This window comes from Opisthocomus hoazin, chromosome 3 (assembly GCF_030867145.1).
Source record: "Opisthocomus hoazin isolate bOpiHoa1 chromosome 3, bOpiHoa1.hap1, whole genome shotgun sequence".
Lineage (NCBI taxonomy): Eukaryota > Metazoa > Chordata > Aves > Opisthocomiformes > Opisthocomidae > Opisthocomus > Opisthocomus hoazin.
The window spans coordinates 106475961-106495197 of NC_134416.1; the positions used below are offsets into that span (position 1 = coordinate 106475961).

At 42.0% G+C, this 19237-nt stretch overlaps 1 protein-coding gene across 1 annotated transcript; it reads left to right on the top strand.

The window, feature by feature from the left end:
* Positions 1-4283: 4283 nt before the first annotated feature.
* LOC104331186 (ovalbumin) lies at positions 4284-9316 on the top strand. The gene is made up of 7 exons (XM_009936471.2): positions 4284-4451; positions 5056-5106; positions 5689-5817; positions 6488-6605; positions 7852-7994; positions 8172-8327; positions 8921-9316. The coding sequence occupies exons 1-7, from the start codon at positions 4284-4286 to the stop codon at positions 9314-9316; spliced, it is 1161 nt and encodes a 386-aa protein (XP_009934773.2).
* Positions 9317-19237: the final 9921 nt, after the last annotated feature.

Below are 19237 nucleotides of genomic sequence, written 5' to 3' on the forward strand. Positions count from 1 at the left end.
TATAAGCCAGATATTCTCCAGTCACCTAGCATTAGACAGCACTTCTGCACCTTCTGATGTCTGTGTTACCACCTCATATCCCGAGCTACACAAACGAAATGGGGACCTGCTCTGCTAGCAGATACAAAAGAGGGAATGTGGGTACTTGGTCAAGTGTTCAGCGCCTTGGTTCACTGCTACACCAAACTGCTGGGTGACAAACACCCTGTTGTTATTCACCACTCTAAAGACAGGTTATGGTGAAGTGTTAATAAAAGCATTTATTCATAACATCCAAAGGAGGCAACACACTGACCAATATTCATAAAAATGTAATAAAAAAAAAAAAAGAAAAGCTTAATCATATATGCCAGGTTTATTTTGGAAATATGCTGCCCTTACTGACCTGACCTGGTGTCTGCGCAGACAAAATGGCTGATAGTTTTGGCCATAGTGGATAAGCTGCCCTGTTTCTGTAGTGGAGACAGAAATTATTCAGGATCCTCCATCTGAAAATTTAGCCAAGCGTAGAGCTTCTCCCAGAAAGTCTCCATTAAAATAGCACCATATTCTCTTAGTTTCACCATACTCTCTTAGCTTCCTCCTCGCAGGGGAGGCCGAGCTAGTAGCTGAGGGACCAGCTGAGCAGCCCAGTCCCCTGGCTGCATCCATCTGACCTGTTCTCAGACCAGGCCTCTAGAAAGGTTGAAATTTTCTTACTAAAACTGCCTCCTTACCATCTCCCTCTCAAGGAGATCTTCGACCATTCTTCTTAGCTATGGTAGCCCTGTCTTAACGCTTGAAAGTATCTGGAAGCATCCCTTTGAGGCTGGATGTCTTCTCCAGCACCTAGCTGGCTGGTAAACAGTTCCTTGCCTCAGTGAGAGGCAAAACTGTCCTTCTTTTCCTTGTTATTTCACTAGGATGTTTCAGTGTGGCACCACCACACGGTCTACATTGATCTGCATATTAATATACAGGTATGAAGAGCTAAGCAGAATACATGCACACAACTTGTTACTGCTGTTTGATCGACCAGACGGTGGAGATTTTTGATAAACAACGCACCCGCGAGACTCAATCCCGATTCCCTTTCTCCATCAACATACGAATACATATTTTATAGGTATGGATAATGTTTTCTGAGAAGCACTGGTATCACAAGAATGGGCAGACAAGATTTTTAGGCTTTCTTAAAGGCTGAAATAGAAGCAGTAGGCCTGACTTAAAAAAAGTGAGAAGAATTCTGTGCTTAAGTGTAGATGCCTATCTCTCAGACTGCCTGTGGGAAAAGAAAAAAAACAAACCAAAACACTTGGCTCATACTTGTGGAGTAGACATCTAACAAAAAGTAACACTTCCACTATAATCTGGTCTTGCTTAAGTCCTCAGACTGCCTTCGTGACAACACGGCAAGGAAAATGCAGATTTCTACGACATGTTTATTTTCATAAAAGGAAGGAGACTGAGGCAAAGAAAATTGACCTGTTTAAACTTTGGAGAGCAGTACAAGAGCCTGCCTCTTCCCCTTAACAGACATCACAGTTATCTCCACATATGTTCTAAAGAATCATGTTGTAGTGACTTTGGCATTTCTGCACCATCCCCCCGTCCCCGCTGTTTTCTTAAATCACATAGTGCTTTACAGAGGTCAGAATGGTTTCCTCACTGTTTGTCCATTCTATTATTTCAATACAGAACAATAGCTTTTATACTTGAAATGCTTTTATAACTGAAATATGTTTGCTATTGTATATTATGATTGTCTCACAGACCATGAACGCTCCTTTAGCTGGATTTCACAGTTCCTCCGTCATCTGCCAGGCCATTAAGTTACCCATGGAAGATCTGAGAGATACATTGCAAGCACATACCAGAAACACATTTGGAATTGACTACTTTTTGCTTTGTCTGGGGCTATGTTTTCTGTTACTCCCTGAGAATAAAATAGTTTGCTATAAAACCTTCACACACATCAAAAGATCTTTGTTAAATATCCCAACATTTCAAAGAAAATGTGCTTGCTTTTGACTGTCATCTCAATTTGTTTTCTCACATGCACCCTTCTTTATTTCTTCAGTTTTGTTAGTAGAATAATAGCTCAAGTCCTGTTCTCACTCATCTTCTGTCCAGCATGGCTCAGCTGTATTTTGTACACTCAAAAAGGATCAACTGAAAGAGTTCGGGTCTGTCACTAGAACCATAATAACAAATTGACTATTGACAAGTTGACTAATATCTGCTAATTATGTTTTCCATCACTAAGGACTTCACATTTTTTGCTCATATTAACATCCCAGTATCTAGTTGTGAATGAGGCTTAGCGGCTTAAAGGAACATAAGCACTATTTCCCAGAATTTTCTCCAGTTCAACAGTCCTGATGGACTGGTGGAAAACATTCTGTTATACAGAATAAAAACCTAATATTTACTCTTCCTTCAATCAAAAATGGACCCATTGAAAGTAAACTCTGACCTAATCCCATTAAATTATTTTTATGGTGTCAAAGGTCAAACTTCTGAAGGGCAGCAGTGGATGGGTCACCATTCAGACTGTATAAATTCCCAAGGGCTCAGCCAGTCTGTCTACATACAGCTGGAAAGCTGTATTGCCTTTGGTGCTAAAGCTCGAAAGGTAAGCATTTCTCTAGGAAAATTTACCTTCTCGCTATATTATTTATCGCTTATGCCTAAACTTTAAAAAGAGCACTTATTGTGTTATTTTTGGTATCTATCAGGACAGAATATTTACACGATATTCTCTACAAAAACCTCCTCATCTGTGCGTATGCGTTCTACACTATTTTATTATGTGTAAAACTTGAATATTTATTTACAGGAGACTTCAAAAAGTTTATTCTTTGTGCTTAAAATATTATTCTTTTCAGAGCAGATTATCCTCTCACTCAGTATCTTTTCAGTTTCATAAGTTTGGTTGATTGACCTCCGGTTCAACAGAGCGCGCTGAGAACAAAACTGTGGCCTTCGGTGAATTTGCCAGGTTTATTTTAGTGTGAAATTTTTCTAATAGTTGCATCCCTGGAAAATACATCTGCTGAACACTACAGAAGATAAAAATGTGTGTGGGTGTACAGACTTACATTTCTACAATAATCTATAAAGATGAACTTGTATACAGCAAGGAAAGTGAGAGAAAAGTGTGTGCGACTGTGTGCGTATACTCATGTGCATGGTCACTAAAGAACTCGGTGGACTTTAATACTCCAAAGACAAGCTTGAGATTCTGGCATTAAGCACCTGCATAAGGGGCTGTGTTTTGAAAGACAACTTTCACAATTTCTGTAAATCACAGGAATGAAACTAGATTCATGCTGACCTCAAAAGTTGTACTTTATATAAGCACAGTGGCTACACAGGGCCTACACTGTCCAGAGTTTTATAGCAGCCTCAGACAGAAACAAATCTAAAGCTTTTACTGGTCTATGCCACAAACAAATATTCATTTAACAGTGCTGTATTATGGTAGGCATTGCTAATTATATCGTGTCTGCATTTCTATTCTATCTGAATATCACTAACAAAATTTAATTTCTCAGAAAGATTATACTGTAGCCTATATAGATATATTTAAGCAAAGCAAGCTATATCTGAAAGCACAATAGGGTAGAATATGAACTTTGTGCATCAGTCTCTCTCCTAGACTAGATGACCTTAGACAAATTATAATGTCTATCCATGCTTCCATTATTAAAACAAGGGTAAAGATGCAAGCCTTTGAAGATCTACAGACAGTAAGTACTGTGCAACAAGCAGATATTTTACTGCACTTGTTTATTCTTAGAAAATAAAAATAGTCAGCCAGCCTCTGCTTTTACTTATATCTGCTCAAACCCAGAGCAAAACTACTAAAATTTGTGCTTTAAATTTCCAGCTTTGCAAGCATGTCAAATACAGATCATGTTTTCTTGTTTTCATCATAGGTACTACAAAGTATCAAGGAATTCTAGCCTTCACCGAATGAAAATAAGTATAGGCAATTTTTGTTTGTTTGCTTTGAAAAGATAAACAAAAATCACATATAGATGTAAGACCTCTGAAGAACTTTGCTGCCAAAAAGGCAACTGAATACAAATGCAAAAGAAATAGATTTACGAAGACAGTTCCTAACATGCAGAAGAGGTGGGCACGGCAATGGGCATGTTGCCACAGAACGACTTCAAAACTACTTGTTTATATTTCATTGCCCAAAAACTACAGCTAAAATGCACTGTGTTTGTACAGTATTCCATTATTACATTGTCATTGTACTTCTGCTGTTTGCTCTAGGCAACACCGGTTTCACAATGGGCTCCATCGGTGCTGCAAGCACAGAATTTTGTTTTGATGTATTCAAGGAGCTGAAATTTCAGCATGTCGACGAGAACATCTTCTACTCCCCCCTGACCATCATTTCAGCTCTGTCCATGGTCTACCTGGGTGCAAGAGAAAACACCAGGGCTCAGATAGATAAGGTGAGGCTACAGTCAAGGATTTAAACCTTCCTGCTGCTCAGCAGAGCCATAGCATTTAATTATATAATAATAACCCTTGCGTAGCTCAGAGGATAAAAAATCCGAGTCCAAAGTTATCAAAAGATGCGGCCATTTCAAACTCCCACGGTGCTAAACAAATGCATCAGCCAGAAATCTGGAAACTGGATTTAAATTTTAATACTATCATCGTTAGCAGTAGGGTTCTCAAAGAGAACAGCACATTCCAGTGGTCCTTCACTTAAACTAAGGAAAGTAGGCAAAATCTCCAGGGAAATAGCCAAGACATGTCTCCAGTGTGCAAAATGTTTCCTACAGCTCTCCATTCCTCCATAGAGTGGCTGGTTTGTTACCTGGAAGAAGGTTAGTATGAGTAACAGCAGGCACTGGAGCTGACTTGTAGATGCTCAGTAGAAAAAGAGATCATCTAAGTGGACAACAGCATGCACAGATGGATTGCAGCTTTTGGGTCATCCGGCTTCTCAGTTAGCCAACAGGTTTACTGCAAACATCGTGTGCTAATCTCAGTTGCATAACCTTTTTTGTCATACCTGTTATTTCAACTACTGTTATTTTTCAATTACAGGTTGTTCACTTCGATAAAATCGCAGGATTTGAAGAGACTGTTGAATCTCAGGTACAGAAATAATTTCGTGTCCTTCTCTGTGTCGCTTTCTCCTGGTAGCAAAACCTAGCAGATAGTGCAGTCTCCCAGCTGTTCCAACCCCTCTCTGGTGAGCAGCTGGTGCTCTGCATCCAGCAACTGGGGGAACACATTGTTCATAAGAACAGAGAGAGAAGAAGGTAACAGATGATTCAGAACAAGGAGAAGAGGAAAATCCGCACCAAAATCTTGTGCAAATAGGGAAAATTATAGATATATGTACACTTAGGCAATGTAGCTGTATGTTACCTTTTAAAAGGGACTGGTTGGGAATGGAGGAAAGCCTACCTCATCTGCTCGATTACTGTAGCAGGTAATTAAGAGCCCCCAGAGAGAGGTATAGGGAAATTACAGTAGGAAAACAGCAAAGAATTTTACATATTAGAAAATTACCACACCAGTGTAGTTATAGCAACAAGACATACAGGATGAACAACAGTTTTGTAAGCAGAAGTGTTTGAACTACTTTTCTCATACAGCAAGAAAAACCTCTTCAGTACTAAAACTAGAATAACCTCATCTATCTTCTTCTTTGTATTCTTGGCAATGATTCAGTGCGGCACGTCTGTGAGCGTCCACACTTCGCTTAAAGACATGTTCGCCCAAATCACCAAACCAAGCGACAATTATTCACTCAGCTTTGCCAGCAGACTTTATGCTGAAGAGACATACCCAATCCTGCCGGTGAGTTGCTCTAAGATCCGACCTGAGTGTATCTCCATGTCAAAGCCTTACCATTCTGTAACGCAAAAGCACTGCCACAAGGCCAGGTTCTGCTAAAGAAATTTTCTTCCACACGGAAGACAGGATTCACAGCTTCTTTCTATCACAGTCCTAACGCTCTACAGTCCCGAGGGAAAATGTACCCAGGCAAAAAGATGTTTGTGCAAAGTACAGCCATGAGTCAGTCATGTCAAGGTATAATTAATACAGGTAACTTTTGCTGGAAAGAGTTAACTCCAACTGTTTTCTCAACTTGTAAAACAAACTTGAAAAATAAATTCAGATTCTCAAAAATATTCCAAGTTTTTCAACTGAAAGCAACATTTAATTTGATCTTAAAGGAGAATGCCATTGCAAAATAAAAAGTTAAAATGTGGGCGAGATGAAAAAAAACCCGTACTTTGACTGAAATGGATGCCATTTACACAGAAAACATCCTAAAAAATGCAAGCATACACTCCTGCTTGAAGCAACGAATGTCAAATCTTTAGATATTTGTGAACTAGAATCATGGCTTACTGATTAGCCTTAATAAGCAGATTATTCATATCTCTCAATTTCAGTCTTGCATTTCAAACTTGCAAAATGTTTTGACATTCTGATCTGAAAACTGCATACTCTTTCTTTGCAGGAATACTTACAATGTGTGAAGGAACTGTACAAAGGAGGCTTGGAAACTATCAGCTTTCAAACAGCTGCAGATCAAGCCAGAGACCTCATCAATTCCTGGGTTGAAAGTCAGACAAATGGTAAGAGCAAGCCAAGTATCGGCATAAGTATTTTCCCTGCTGTCACCATGTTTGAACAGCATATAAGAACACTTAAGTTACAAGAGAAAAGAACCCAAAACCTTTCCCTCTGTTCCTGCTCCTGGATAATCAGTTCCCAGATACGGAACTATCATTTAACTTTTTTTTTTATGTAATACTTCCAGTCCTGATGAAAAGGAGAGCACTAGAGTATGCTTTGTAGACAGTGACAAGTGGCTTGACACTAATGTTGAGAATCTGGATATCCTTTGATCAGCATGTTTTGCCCTCAAGCTTCCCAGAGTTGTTGTGTGCCTGTTAAGTAGGGCATGCAGTCTTAAGGTACTTGAGAAATCTTACCAGGTAAAGGGCAATCATAGAAGCAATCATTGAATCGTTTAGGTTGGAGCAGACCTTCAAGATCATCGAGTCCAATCATTAACCTAACACTGTCAATTCCACCACTAAACCATGTCCCTAAAGTGTATGAAATGCACAGGAAAAGGTACACCACAACTGGGATTATTACCCTACTGCATATCCACGTGGTTCCTCCATTCTTCCCGTCTCTTCCTGGCCCCCTCAAAATATTCATTTCCCTCATGCTTTAAACACACGGCCTGAGCAGCGAACACAGATAAAAGAGGCTGAATTTTAACTGAAATGAAAATATTCACCATCACACGACCTCTGGTGTGGTGACATACTTTGAAGGAGAAAACCAGGCCATGATTAAGCTACTGGTGGGAAAGGACTTAGGGAGGAGCTTGCTACGTGCATGAGGAATGCAGAATAAACAGGAACAAAATGTAAGAAGAAAGCAGAGTAAAAGTCCGATTTCATTTCCTGTTACCTTCTTTATATGGACTTCTCCTCTCAACTTTGTTTTGAAGCAAGTGTTTACTGTCTGAGTTGGAGACCATCCTGGGATAAGACGTTTCAATGGTTCTTCCTATTGTCACCAAATATACAGCTTTACTTATTTTGTAACAAATAAATCTCTCTATCTTATAACTCTCATTATAATTCTTTACAGAGAGGGAAACAACAGCTATTGCCAACAGCAGTGAGCAAATCAACCTCAAAACTACAAGATTACAGCTGCAAAAACAAAATAATCTCCCTGCCTCTACACCTTCCTCCTCACAAATTCTAAACCCTTCATTTAACGTCGTGATGGCCAAGTAAGATGTGTTATACACAGATGTGTTATATACATGTGTTCTCTTTTCCTATTCATTTAAAGGAATGATCAAAAACATCCTTCAACCGAGCTCTGTGGGTCCCCAGACTGAAATGATCCTTGTTAATGCCATTTACTTCAAAGGAATGTGGCAGAAAGCTTTTAAGGATGAAGACACCCAGGAAGTGCCTTTCAGAATGACTGAGGTACGTGGGCACACATCACCTTAAAGCTGTGATCTTCTAGAGTTTATGAAGTGAGTAGACAAGTTGTTACACAGCCTTCCTGCACAAGAGCAATCAGTAGTTTTAATCCTAAGTAGACATACCTACACTCTAAGAATAATCTTTGTGAAAACTATCTTAGCTTCTTTGGTTTTGCAGCAACAAAGCAAACCTGTGCAGATGATGTATCAGACCGGTTCATTTAAAGTGGCAGTGGTGGCTTCTGAGAAAATGAAGATCCTGGCGCTTCCGTATGCCAGTGGGCAGCTGAGCTTGTTGGTGATGTTACCTGATGATGTCTCTGGCCTGAAGCAGGTATGGCCCTGGCAGTTGGGTTTCGGAAAACCATAAACACACTGAAATTTAGGTGCTGCAGAGCCCTTCAGAATAAATTTATCCTAAAAAACTTCACCAGCACAGATCTGAACACTGGAAACATGGGGTTGTTGCGTAGAAGCATGCAGCTGTCTGAGTTGTCCTGCAATAGTTCATGCTGAGCATGGACTGTTTGAGGAGCTGCTTTAGTGGGTTAAATACTGGTCACTGCAGAACAGACTCTCCTCAGCTAAGCAGCTGTTATTCCAGCAGCTTGAACTCCAAAGGTCTTACGTGTTCATTCTTGCTAACTAAGGAGCTTTCTGGGAAGTTCATGTTAGCTTTACTAGTTGTAGTTGTTTAAAAAAATTAATTGGCACTGAGCCTATTAAAGAAATACAAAGCAGGACAGAGCAGAGAAGAGGGAGTCATAGTTTGCTTTCCTCTCCTAGATACACTAATCTGTATATACACAGAAAAAATGCCAGGCCAAGAGCAGTCAGTTTAAAAGAAAAAAACAGCACTGGTATGCCACTGCCACAAAGGAAGTTGTGCTCTCATCTCAGAGATCTCATTCTCTTGTGTCCTTGTAGCTTGAGAGTGCAATCACCTCGGAAAAACTCATCGAGTGGACCAGTCCCAGCATGATGGAAGAGAGGAAAATTAAAGTGTACCTGCCACGCTTGAAGATCGAGGAAAAATATAACCTCACATCTGTCTTAATGGCCTTGGGTATAACTGACCTGTTCAGCCCTTCAGCCAACTTGTCTGGCATCTCTTCAGCAGAGAGCCTGAAGATGTCTCAAGCTGTCCATGAGGCATTTGTGGAAATCTATGAAGCAGGCAGTGAGGTGGTAGGCTCAACAGGAGCTGGGATGGAGGATTCAAGTGACTCTGAAGAGTTTAGGGTTGACCACCCTTTCCTCTTCTTTATCAAGCACAACCCAACCAACAGCATCCTCTTCTTTGGCAGATGCTTTTCCCCTTAAAGACAAGAAAGCTGAAAGAGTTTCTGTCCCTCACAGCAAGACCCAAAGCACTGCAGTATCAAGGGTAAAAAGAAAGGCATACTCTCTCTTTCATCCATATTTTCTAAATCCGGAAGGCTTTCTTTAAAAAAAAAAAGTTAAATCAGAGAAATTATGCCATGAAAACAGGGGCCCTTTGCCTTTCCTTTCCGCATGGAGTAATATTATTTACTCATGAATGAAGGGTTAAGGGACTGAAAACTGAACAGAAAGACAGCATGAGCACGAACAGAGATGTTACTGGTGCAAGTTAACAATAACATTGCCAAATCACCACACTGAAAAATCACAACCCCATTTATCAGCAGAAGTTTCGTGGAAAAACACGCAGCCTTCCAATTAAGCCAGGTTTCTCCATGGCCAGGCTTCAAGGTGACTTGTCTGGAATTAGTCACTTGAAAACTCCCAGATTAAATTCCAAACTGTCAGCAACCATTCCTACTCTGACAAGGCAATTGCTTTTTCTTTGTGCTCCTGATACTGCAAGGCTCTTCCTCTTTCTAAAGATGAGTTATAGAAAAAATATTTCTACAGAAATTCATATTTCTCCTTAAACCTTTTTCACTCAATCATCATGACCAAATATGGCATGTTACTATTCAAATTGTTTTCCATGTATCCAGATGTAATGGGTCTTGTGGATGTACTCTTTTGCTTCTTGAATCATAATAAAAATATGTTTAAGCAGATGTATTTCATTTGGAGTATTTCAAATGCAACCTGGATGGGGTTATCCTGGTTATACATAAAAATTGGGGATGAGAGCAGCCCCGCAGAAAGAGGTCTGGGGGTCTGGGTTGATGGCAAGTTGAATGTGAGTCAGCTGTGTGCCCTGGCAGACAAAAGGGCCAGCCCTGTGCTGGGGTGCATCAAGTACAGCATCACTAACCAGACAAGTGAGGTGACTGTCTCACTCTGAGCTGCACTGGTGTGGGCCCCACCTTGAGTACTGTGTGCTGCTTTGGGCACCTCAATATAAGGAGGACATCAAACTGCGAGAGTGTGTCCAGACGAGGGTGACTACGATGGTGAAAGACCTCGAGGGCAAGACTTCTGAGGAGCGGCTGAGGTCGCTTGGCTTGTTCAGTCTGAAGAAGAGGAGGCTGAGGGGTGACCTCATGGCAGCCTACAACTTCCTCGGGGGGAGCAGTGGAGTGGGAGGTGCTGATCTCCTCTCCATAGTGACCAGCGATAGGACACGAGGAAATGGAGTGCAGCTGCGTCAGGGCAAGTTCAGGCTGGACATTAGCAAAAAGGTTCTTCACTGAGAGGGTGCTGGGTCAATGGAACAGGCTCCCGAGGGCAGTGGTCATGGCACCAAGGCTGTCAGAGTTCATGGAGTGTCTGGATGATGCTCTTAGTCCTATAGCAAGGAGCAGGGAGTTGGTCTCGATGATCCTTATGGGTCCCTTTCAACTTCAGATATTCTTTGATTCTACAATTCTTTTACCAGAGTTTGTTCATTGCTTAGAGACAGATGAGGAACGACACTCTGTCTGAACTCTGGGTTAAGATACAACATTGAGACTGATGTTCTGCCAGGGAGGGACCAGCATGACCCATAATCCCTCATGCATGCAACTCAAACTAGTCAGATATAACACTTCCAGCACAAGCCATGATTCACCCAGTTTCTCTGAAGCAGGAGTTGACAAGCAGTCTGGAAGCCAGCTGGATACATGCAGGATCTACATCCCACTGAGACAACACCACTGCCTTGGAGGACACATGGGGATGGGAAATGTTTTCGAGTTATCTTTGCTGTGTATTTATAAAGCTTTATAGGCTTTTATTTTCTAACTAAAGAAAATAATCATGCTAAAAGAAGCAACGTCTATGGCAAGTTATAATTTCTCTCTGCAATGGATTATTCTTCCCTTTGTCACTGAGACAAGAAAGCAAACAGACCTGTGAGGAACTGTCGCAGAGAAGTATCAGAAGAGCAAAAGAGAATGTTTTTTTGGGGGGGTGAAGTTCCTGCAAGAAAGCTATGCTCTTTCCTGACTGCAGCATGCACAGTTGGGTGGTCTGTGGTGGTATGTTTTTTCAGTTCCACCACACGGTATTTTGCTAGTTCTACTTGTTCTGGCTACTCTCCCCCACCCCACCACCCCGAGATAACGCATACTTTGGCAGTACCTAAGGTAGCAAACATGATCTTGCAAAAGAAGGAAGATAACCTGACACCACCTTCACTGGTGTATAAATAGTTCAAATACTTTCCTTCACTTTCCTGTATATAAGTCAGTTGCTAGTCAGGAGATAACAAATGGGGAAATTTATTGCAAGAGAGATAACAATGTGTTTACTATTGTCCTGGAGATTCTGTTGATCTGGTCATGGAAATAGGGTACCTAAAATCCTCAGGACACTTAATTCTCAGCAGATTTGTTCTATTTGCACTATTTCTAGGCCGTTGTAGTTCTTATCAATTAAAACTCACTTCTTCACAAACAGAAGACGCAAAGAGGTACACCTAATTCCTGTATGTAGACAGATAGATTCAGAGCGGCCTCCCGATTTCTGCTGATGCCTCCTGCCAGCACAGCAGCAGGCAGTCATATTCTCGTTCTCAGTAGTCACATCCTTAACATTCTCAGCCCTATGTTTTCAGAGTATGAAAATTTTGAAACCTTTCTTGGATTTGGTGAATCACACACCCACTGAGGAATGGATGCTGGAGTCCTCAAATCTCAGACACAGAAATATTTGTCTAACAGTTAAAAACTTCAGCAGCCTTCCACACCTGAGGCACTATAGCTTCTGTCATAACAGGCACATAAAGGACAGGGCCTGGATGTAGCCCCGGGTTGGGTAACAGGCATCAGACCTCCATCACTCAGCATGGAACAAGTCCTCTCCTTTCTGCCAACAGAGAAGGCTACAGCTTTCTCTCTCCACCTCAAAGAAGCAAAATAGTCAGCACCACGTCCCAGAGACTTTGGCTTTCTGCTGTGTCAGGAAGTACAGCTGGATCGCCCTGTCTTCCACCCCCAGTATTTCTTTCAGCACAAGTATGGAAGAAGGCTCAGACTCACAGCTTTAGAACCCGCCATAAGAGGCTTTTACTGCTCTGCCGCCACACCTCATACATATTTGCAATTTCTCACATGAAAAGAGACACGATTAATTCAAAGGATTAGTGGGTTGTGCAGATACCAGACCACACTTGTTCACCTGCCTGCAGTCTTACAGTAGGAAGGTAATTCACGTAATGAAATTCCATAGAGATGACAGAAGTTGACCCTGGAGCTCTATTGTTTATTACAGTCCTAATTCTTCAAATTTGTAAGAATGTAAGTAATACATTGCTAAGTCGAACAAGTCAGTTATTTGCAAAAATTGGTCTCCTGAAGTTCACAGAATTAGAGAGCAACTTGGGTCAGAAAGGGCAGCTGCCAGTCATCTGGTCTTCAAAGTTATACCAGGTTGCTCAGGGCCCTTACCAGTCAAATGTTGCATATCTTTAAGGTTGGAGAATCCACAACCTTCTGTTTAATTTCATTTTAAACATAAATCCAAATCTCACTAATGTAGAAGTAGTGTAAAGCATTCAGTCAGCTTAGTTTTCTCTGACCAAATGAGAGCTGGCCACATGTGGGAATGAGCCTCACCAGTTCTTCCATTTTGCTTCTCCCATGGTCAGATCACCAAGGTCTCACTGTCTCTCCTCACTTTTAACTCTCTTTGAACCAAAGTCTATACAGTATCTCTGTAAATCCCAAGCAGTGCTTAGTTACCCCATGAACAGTAAATTCCTAGGATGCTTAACAATGCTTAGGAGCAAAGTTGAGATAATACATAGTTTCATGCTACACATTTTTAGTCCCAGTAGCGTAATGTACACTTTGTCTCCATTTCGCTGTATGTGGATATAAAGGTGCTATCACTTGTACCTGGCCTCCCTTTCCTCACTGTTGTACTCTTAAACATCACAAGATAAAGATTCTAATACCATACAGTCTGTCTTGTGACATGAGCAAATGCTCACAATTGCATGCAAGTCCTGGGAATAAAAAGACTGCAAACTAATTTTGAGCTTTTATTTTTTTAACTCACACAGCACTTTCATACTTTTTCTAAATGTTAGCAGTAGCAACCCAGAGTCCAAAATCAATGCAGGCAAACAATGAACTTTGTTTAGTTTTAGTGGCACCTTACAGATGCCAGGAACAGGATCTTGGAGGTGAGCAAATCCTTAGAGTGAAAGGCTGACTTCTTAGTCACACAGGTAAAATCCCAATGCTGTGGGTCTGAGAAGAGGTCAATATGAATCGGAAGAATAGTGAGGTGTTAGGTAAGCTCCTGTAAGGAAGGCAGACATATAGGAGTTAAAGGTGAACGAATTAGAGGAGGAGGAATAATTAAACTTCACAGGGCTGTGTGTAAGAGCAGTTCCTCTTTTCTCTTCCCTTTTTTCTCTCCTTCTGTCATCTTTCCCTTGGGCGTGGGTCACTGCTGTCCAGCAACCCCCTTTCCCCAAGGCGCTGACGGCCCTGCCCTCACCATGTCCTCCTTTATCCTCCTTGCCCTTCAGCAATCTCTATCCACTTCTTGGGGCAGTGAGGGGAGAGGGCAGGGCTGGGGTCAAGCCCTGTTTTTAAGAGGAGAAGTGTCAGGGAGAGGAAGGTTTGAGACTGAGGAAGAAAGTGGGAGGAGGGTGTTGCCTCTCCTGCTGCCTAGAGGGATCATCTGCCATGCGATGAGGCCGTGCGCTGCGCAGCTGCAGAGCCCGAGCTGCATCTCAGCTGCATCTGCAGGAGGCAAGGCAAAGGCCCATTCCTCCAGCCACAGAGAGCAAGTGCTCTGCCTCTCCTTACACACACTCTGCTAGCTTTCCTTAACCTGATGTTGCCTCCACACTGCTGAATTCACATTAGTCTTGGTCTATGGCTTGGTCTGTCTATGTTCCCAGACAAGGAATTAGCCACCACAGAAGCAAGGGATATTAAGAAAGCCTTGGCAGATAAAGCTAAAGCTTTAGAAAATGCAGGGAGATAGACCGAGAAGAAAGAAAAGTTTTCAGCAGCTGAAAGAGAAAATCGCATTAGTTTTAAATTACACAAAGCGAGTTCTGCTTTTGGCTTTTTGAAGAGCACAAATACCAGTCCAAAAGATAAAGGAATCATGAAGATCTGGATGCAGCTGAGCCACAACTGGAAAGGGCAGCTCCAAAGAGCTTGGAAATGCTTTGGTAAAGAAGAGCAGCTCACCCAAGGTCCTTGTCAGTCTGAGGGGGAAATTCCACTCCAAGCCCCCTTTTGGGGGTTACTCTCTACCAGGACAAAGGTCCTTTGTCCTGCCTTTGTATGTGCACTTAACCAGGTAGTTCAGATCAGTCCCAAGGGTAGCATGAAACCACAAAGGGCCAGCAGGTGCCAAGCAGATCCACGAATAGCTAAGATTTCCAGTACACTTCCACAGGAGAGTATCAGGGAAATTCTCCTGATGAAACTTCTGGAAATACCAACTGCCTTGTGGAAACCCTGCTCATTCCACTAGGCAAGAATATCTGCAGTTGATCTGTATGAAAAAATCGCAAATGTTTAAATGGGATTCTTAAAAGAGAGCCCTTCCTCTATACCCTCCTTTGGCACATCAGCACAAGGCTCCTGTTTAGGATGCACTCTTGTTTAGAATTATGTTTTGAAGATACATTGACTTGATATTCACATTCTTCGTCCCACAACATAGCATATCTTACACTATAGAGCTGCAGCCTGGGAAACTCCCACAAAGCAGGGATCAGCTTTCTGATTCAGTAGTCGTGCAGTTGACGTAGTTACACCCTTTGAAAGGTTTCTTCGGAAAAATGACAAGTTGTGGCTAAAGTGCATACAAGCCACACATACACCATTACTCATAACGCAGTACTATGTATCATGATTTAGAAATTCAGGTCACTCTTCATATTTTTAATGTTAACTGCTACCTGGGATACTTTAAACGTGCTCACCGCCTGAGTCACTCAAAGGAAAACTGCACCCTTGCTATGTGAAAACAGGGTGCATATTCATGAATAGATTATCTCTTTTCAGATATAGAGATCAGTCCTTTCTCAGAAGTGTTGAGCTTCTTAACAGAGCTGAATTTCTCAGGATAAACACTGCCTTTATTAATTACAGTGTCTAAGCCAAAGCATGTAGACCTAATAGTAAAATATGACGAATTGTGCCAGCACTGTCACATTTCACCACACCTTTACTTTCTGCAGGTGTGGAGCAAAATACCTCAGTAATATTTACACAGGAACCTCACCACACCCTCTGGCAACTCATAAGGTTTTAAATACTGTTAGAGTATGTCAGTGAGGATCGCTTGGCAAGGGAAGGCTTGCAAACTTACTCGTAGGAGGTACATAACAGATAGCTATCATCTGCTCTGTTTCAAAATAAAGACATGTGTGTTCTCAAGCAAAGCTTTAAAGGGAAAAAAGATACCCAAAGAGCTAATCTCTCTTTAACTGAAAAAATATTTGAAACTTACAGGATGATACAAATTTATCCTATATAAAAATCTGTTCTAGCACAAACCAAAATCACCAGTCTAAGTGATGCATATACATTATTTTTTTTTTAGTTGATAAGGTTAGAAAAAGCTCATGTCGTGCTCCCAATTACATGATGACAGAGACATCACCCAGAAGACAGTCCTCCTAAGCACAGAAAAATTCATGTACCTGGTCACTCAGCACCCTTACTATTTCCCCAGTTTCCATGCCCCTGTCCTTCTTACAGTTTTGGCCCTTGTCAATAACATGACTGTTTTGAAACTAAACATTAAAATTTTAACTTTAAATCACACAGATCAGATTTCAAAACCCTTCTCCTTCCCATGCCTCTTTATCTCCTGAAGTCCTTTTAAAGGTTTTGGGACATTTAAAACCCTTTCATGTTTAAAATCTACTGACTTGCTCTGGGTGAGCCAAAAATGTGAAAGGAGTGCTTTGCTGGCTGAACCAGAAATTCTTCTCTCCCAAGGAAATAAACAGTGTTTATACTGGTAAAAAATATTTGAAATGTCAGGGAAATTGAACAGCTTTCCTTCAAATGTCACTTTTTCTTTTGATGTACCTGAAATTTAGAACATGTTAGTTTTGAATTAAATCAGATCTCCAAGAGCTATACAGAATTGATAGCTAAAATAAGCTACCAATGAACGTGAAAACCAGCCATGGAAAACTGTATCCTAAAATACCATGTGAAAGCAGAAGCTACCATCTTTCTGTGACAGAAAGTCTTTCTCTCAAGATGCTCAAAAGCCTTTAAAATGTTCTGTTTAGACAGCAGGCATTTTGCCTGCTCTTGAGCCCAGGTGCTCATGAACAGAACAACACGCTGCGTAGAAAAGTCACAAAGACTTGTGCAAAGTTACACTGAAACGGGAGGAAAACTAAATGCACTTGTATAGCTGAGATCTGGCCAGGGCACTGATGTCCTGCCAATATTTGTCCTGACCAAATGGAAACAGGAATGACCACAGTGAAAGAGCCCACAGGTTTACTTCCCACAAGAAGGATACTATTAATACAAATATAAGGCTTCTAGTGTGCTGCTGTGTTGACTTAGCATAGAGTGGGAGGGAGAGAACTGCTGCTACTGAGTCAGCAGCAGCACCACCCATTGAGCCCTGCCCTCTGGTGATTCTAATTTTAAAGAATATTGGAAAACATTATCGATCCATTACATTGATTTAGTATATGTTGTCCTTTGAGACGAGTATAACTTTAGTTACCCGGTGTGCTTTTTTTTTTGCTAATGACCAGCCATGCCATTCAAGAGGTGTTTTCAAAACGCAGCTTTAGAATCTTGTACAAAAGCACAAGCCTCTCATTCAGTCTAACCCAGGATTTCGGCATAAACAGAACACCTCAGCCGCTTCTTGTACAGCAGCAAGCAGTATTATAAGCTAGCAAATTAAATTCACCCCTGCTTTAAAACCACAGTAATTTAAAATCCTCAGTAATTGCTCCAAGGGATGAAGTCTATCCAGCGTACCCATCACTCGTTCAACAACATGGCTAAATTTGCAAAGATTACTCAAATCATTTAGGCTTTGGAAATCACTTAATGCCAATGTAAACAGTCTACAACTTTCCCAGGCGCAATGGAAGCAATTAATTCTGCAGGGAACACCTCTCCTACGCTGTGCTGCTCTCTGGAAAAACGTAACAGATGCATCTAATTACAGCTCACACTGAAACATGCTGGTTTTCTGTAGCTACAATTTCGAGACACCCACGGGGCAGGAAAACATCCTCTTATTAAAGTCACGCAGATCTTCACAAGTAGGAAAACAACTTTAACAAAGCTTTCGCTTCCCAAAATATACTGATGCAGAAGGTTCACCATCGGCAAGGCACCCTTTGCAGCTGCACACTCCCATGCCCTACACCAAATTTTGCAGGTACTCCCATGGCTCATTCCTCATAAGTGGATCCTCTGTGCCAGCCACTGACCTACAACACAAGCCCATGTTAAATGCATGCTCACAGACAGCAGGGCAGAAGGAAAGTCTCAGAAGCCAGCTTACGCCGAGGAGATGGACCTTGTGAGTGAGTCTTTCTCACTGTCGAGGAGGCAGCCCTGGAGAGACAGGTAGCTCCTATCCAGGTTTTCAAGGTGGTATTATCAACAGTGCAGAGAGTGAAGAATGGAATAAACAGCAATGGTAGGATTACACAGGGCTTTTCAGTTAGAGGTCAGAATGAGGACGGACACCCACAAAAAGGACAACGAAGAAAGGGACAGCATGACTGAAAGGAAAATCAGGGAAGGAGATAGATATTCTAGCAGCCAAGGCAACAAGAAAAAAAGGATTTGACAGAATCTACATTTCTGGAATGGAAAATAAGGAATGCATCTCTGAGGTGCTACACTGGTCAAACAAACAGCAGCTTTCACAGAATCACAGAATCACAGAATCACAGAATCACAGAATAGTAGGGGTTGGAAGGGACCTCTGTGGGTCATCTAGTCCAACCCCCCTGCCGAAGCAGGGTCACCTACAGCAGGCTGCACAGGACCTTGTCCAGGCGGGTCTTGAATATCTCCAGAGAAGGAGACTCCACAACCTCCCTGGGCAGCCTGGGCCAGGGCTCCGTCACCCTCAGAGGGAAGAAGTTCTTCCTCATGTTCAGACGGAACTTCCTGTGCCTCAGTTTGTGCCCATTGCCCCTTGTCCTGTCACTGGGCACCACTGAAAAGAGCTTGGCCCCATCCTCCTGACACCCACCCTGCAGATATTTGTAGGCATTTCTAAGGTCCCTTCTCAGCCTTCTCTTCTTCAGGCTGAACAAGCCCAGTTCCCTCAACCTCTCCTCGTAGGAGAGATGCTCCAGTCCCCTCACCATCCTCGTAGCCCTCCGCTGGACTCTCTCCAGTAGCTCTTCATCTTTCTTGAACTGGGGAGCCCAGAACTGGACACAGTACTCCAGATGAGGCCTCACCAGGGCAGTGTAGAGGGGAAGGAGAACCTCCCTCGTCCTGCTGGCCACACTCTTCTTGATGCACCCCAGGATCCCATTGGCTTTCTTGGCAGCCAGGGCACACTGCTGGCTCATGGTTAACCTGTCGTCCACCAGGACACCACGCAAGCAGAAGAAAAAAGAAGTCTAATCTAAGACCCACTTCAGGTTCTAGTGATGTTGCCACTGACAATAAAAGCAACGGTCTGGCGCCTGTTTCTCAAACTTCATTATCTCACAGTGACAGCTTTCCCCTGGTTGCACAGTCTTAGAATCCTCCAAGATAAACAAAACCCATTTTTCTAAAACAGAAACCCACCAGGAGTGACAAATGCTTTCTTAGTAAGAAATGGACAATAGGAAAATGCACACATAAGAAGTCAGTCCTTTCTCTGCCTGTCTGTTCCTTAGAAATA

Coding starts and splice junctions, on each gene's coding strand:
- LOC104331186 (XM_009936471.2), top strand. CDS start 4,284: ATGGGCTCCATCGGTGCTGCAAGCACAGAATTTTGTTTTGATGTATTC. Junction 5,107..5,688: donor AAGAGACTGTTGAATCTCAG/GTACAGAAATAA, acceptor GCAATGATTCAG/TGCGGCACGTCTGTGAGCGT. Junction 5,818..6,487: donor AGACATACCCAATCCTGCCG/GTGAGTTGCTCT, acceptor CTTTCTTTGCAG/GAATACTTACAATGTGTGAA.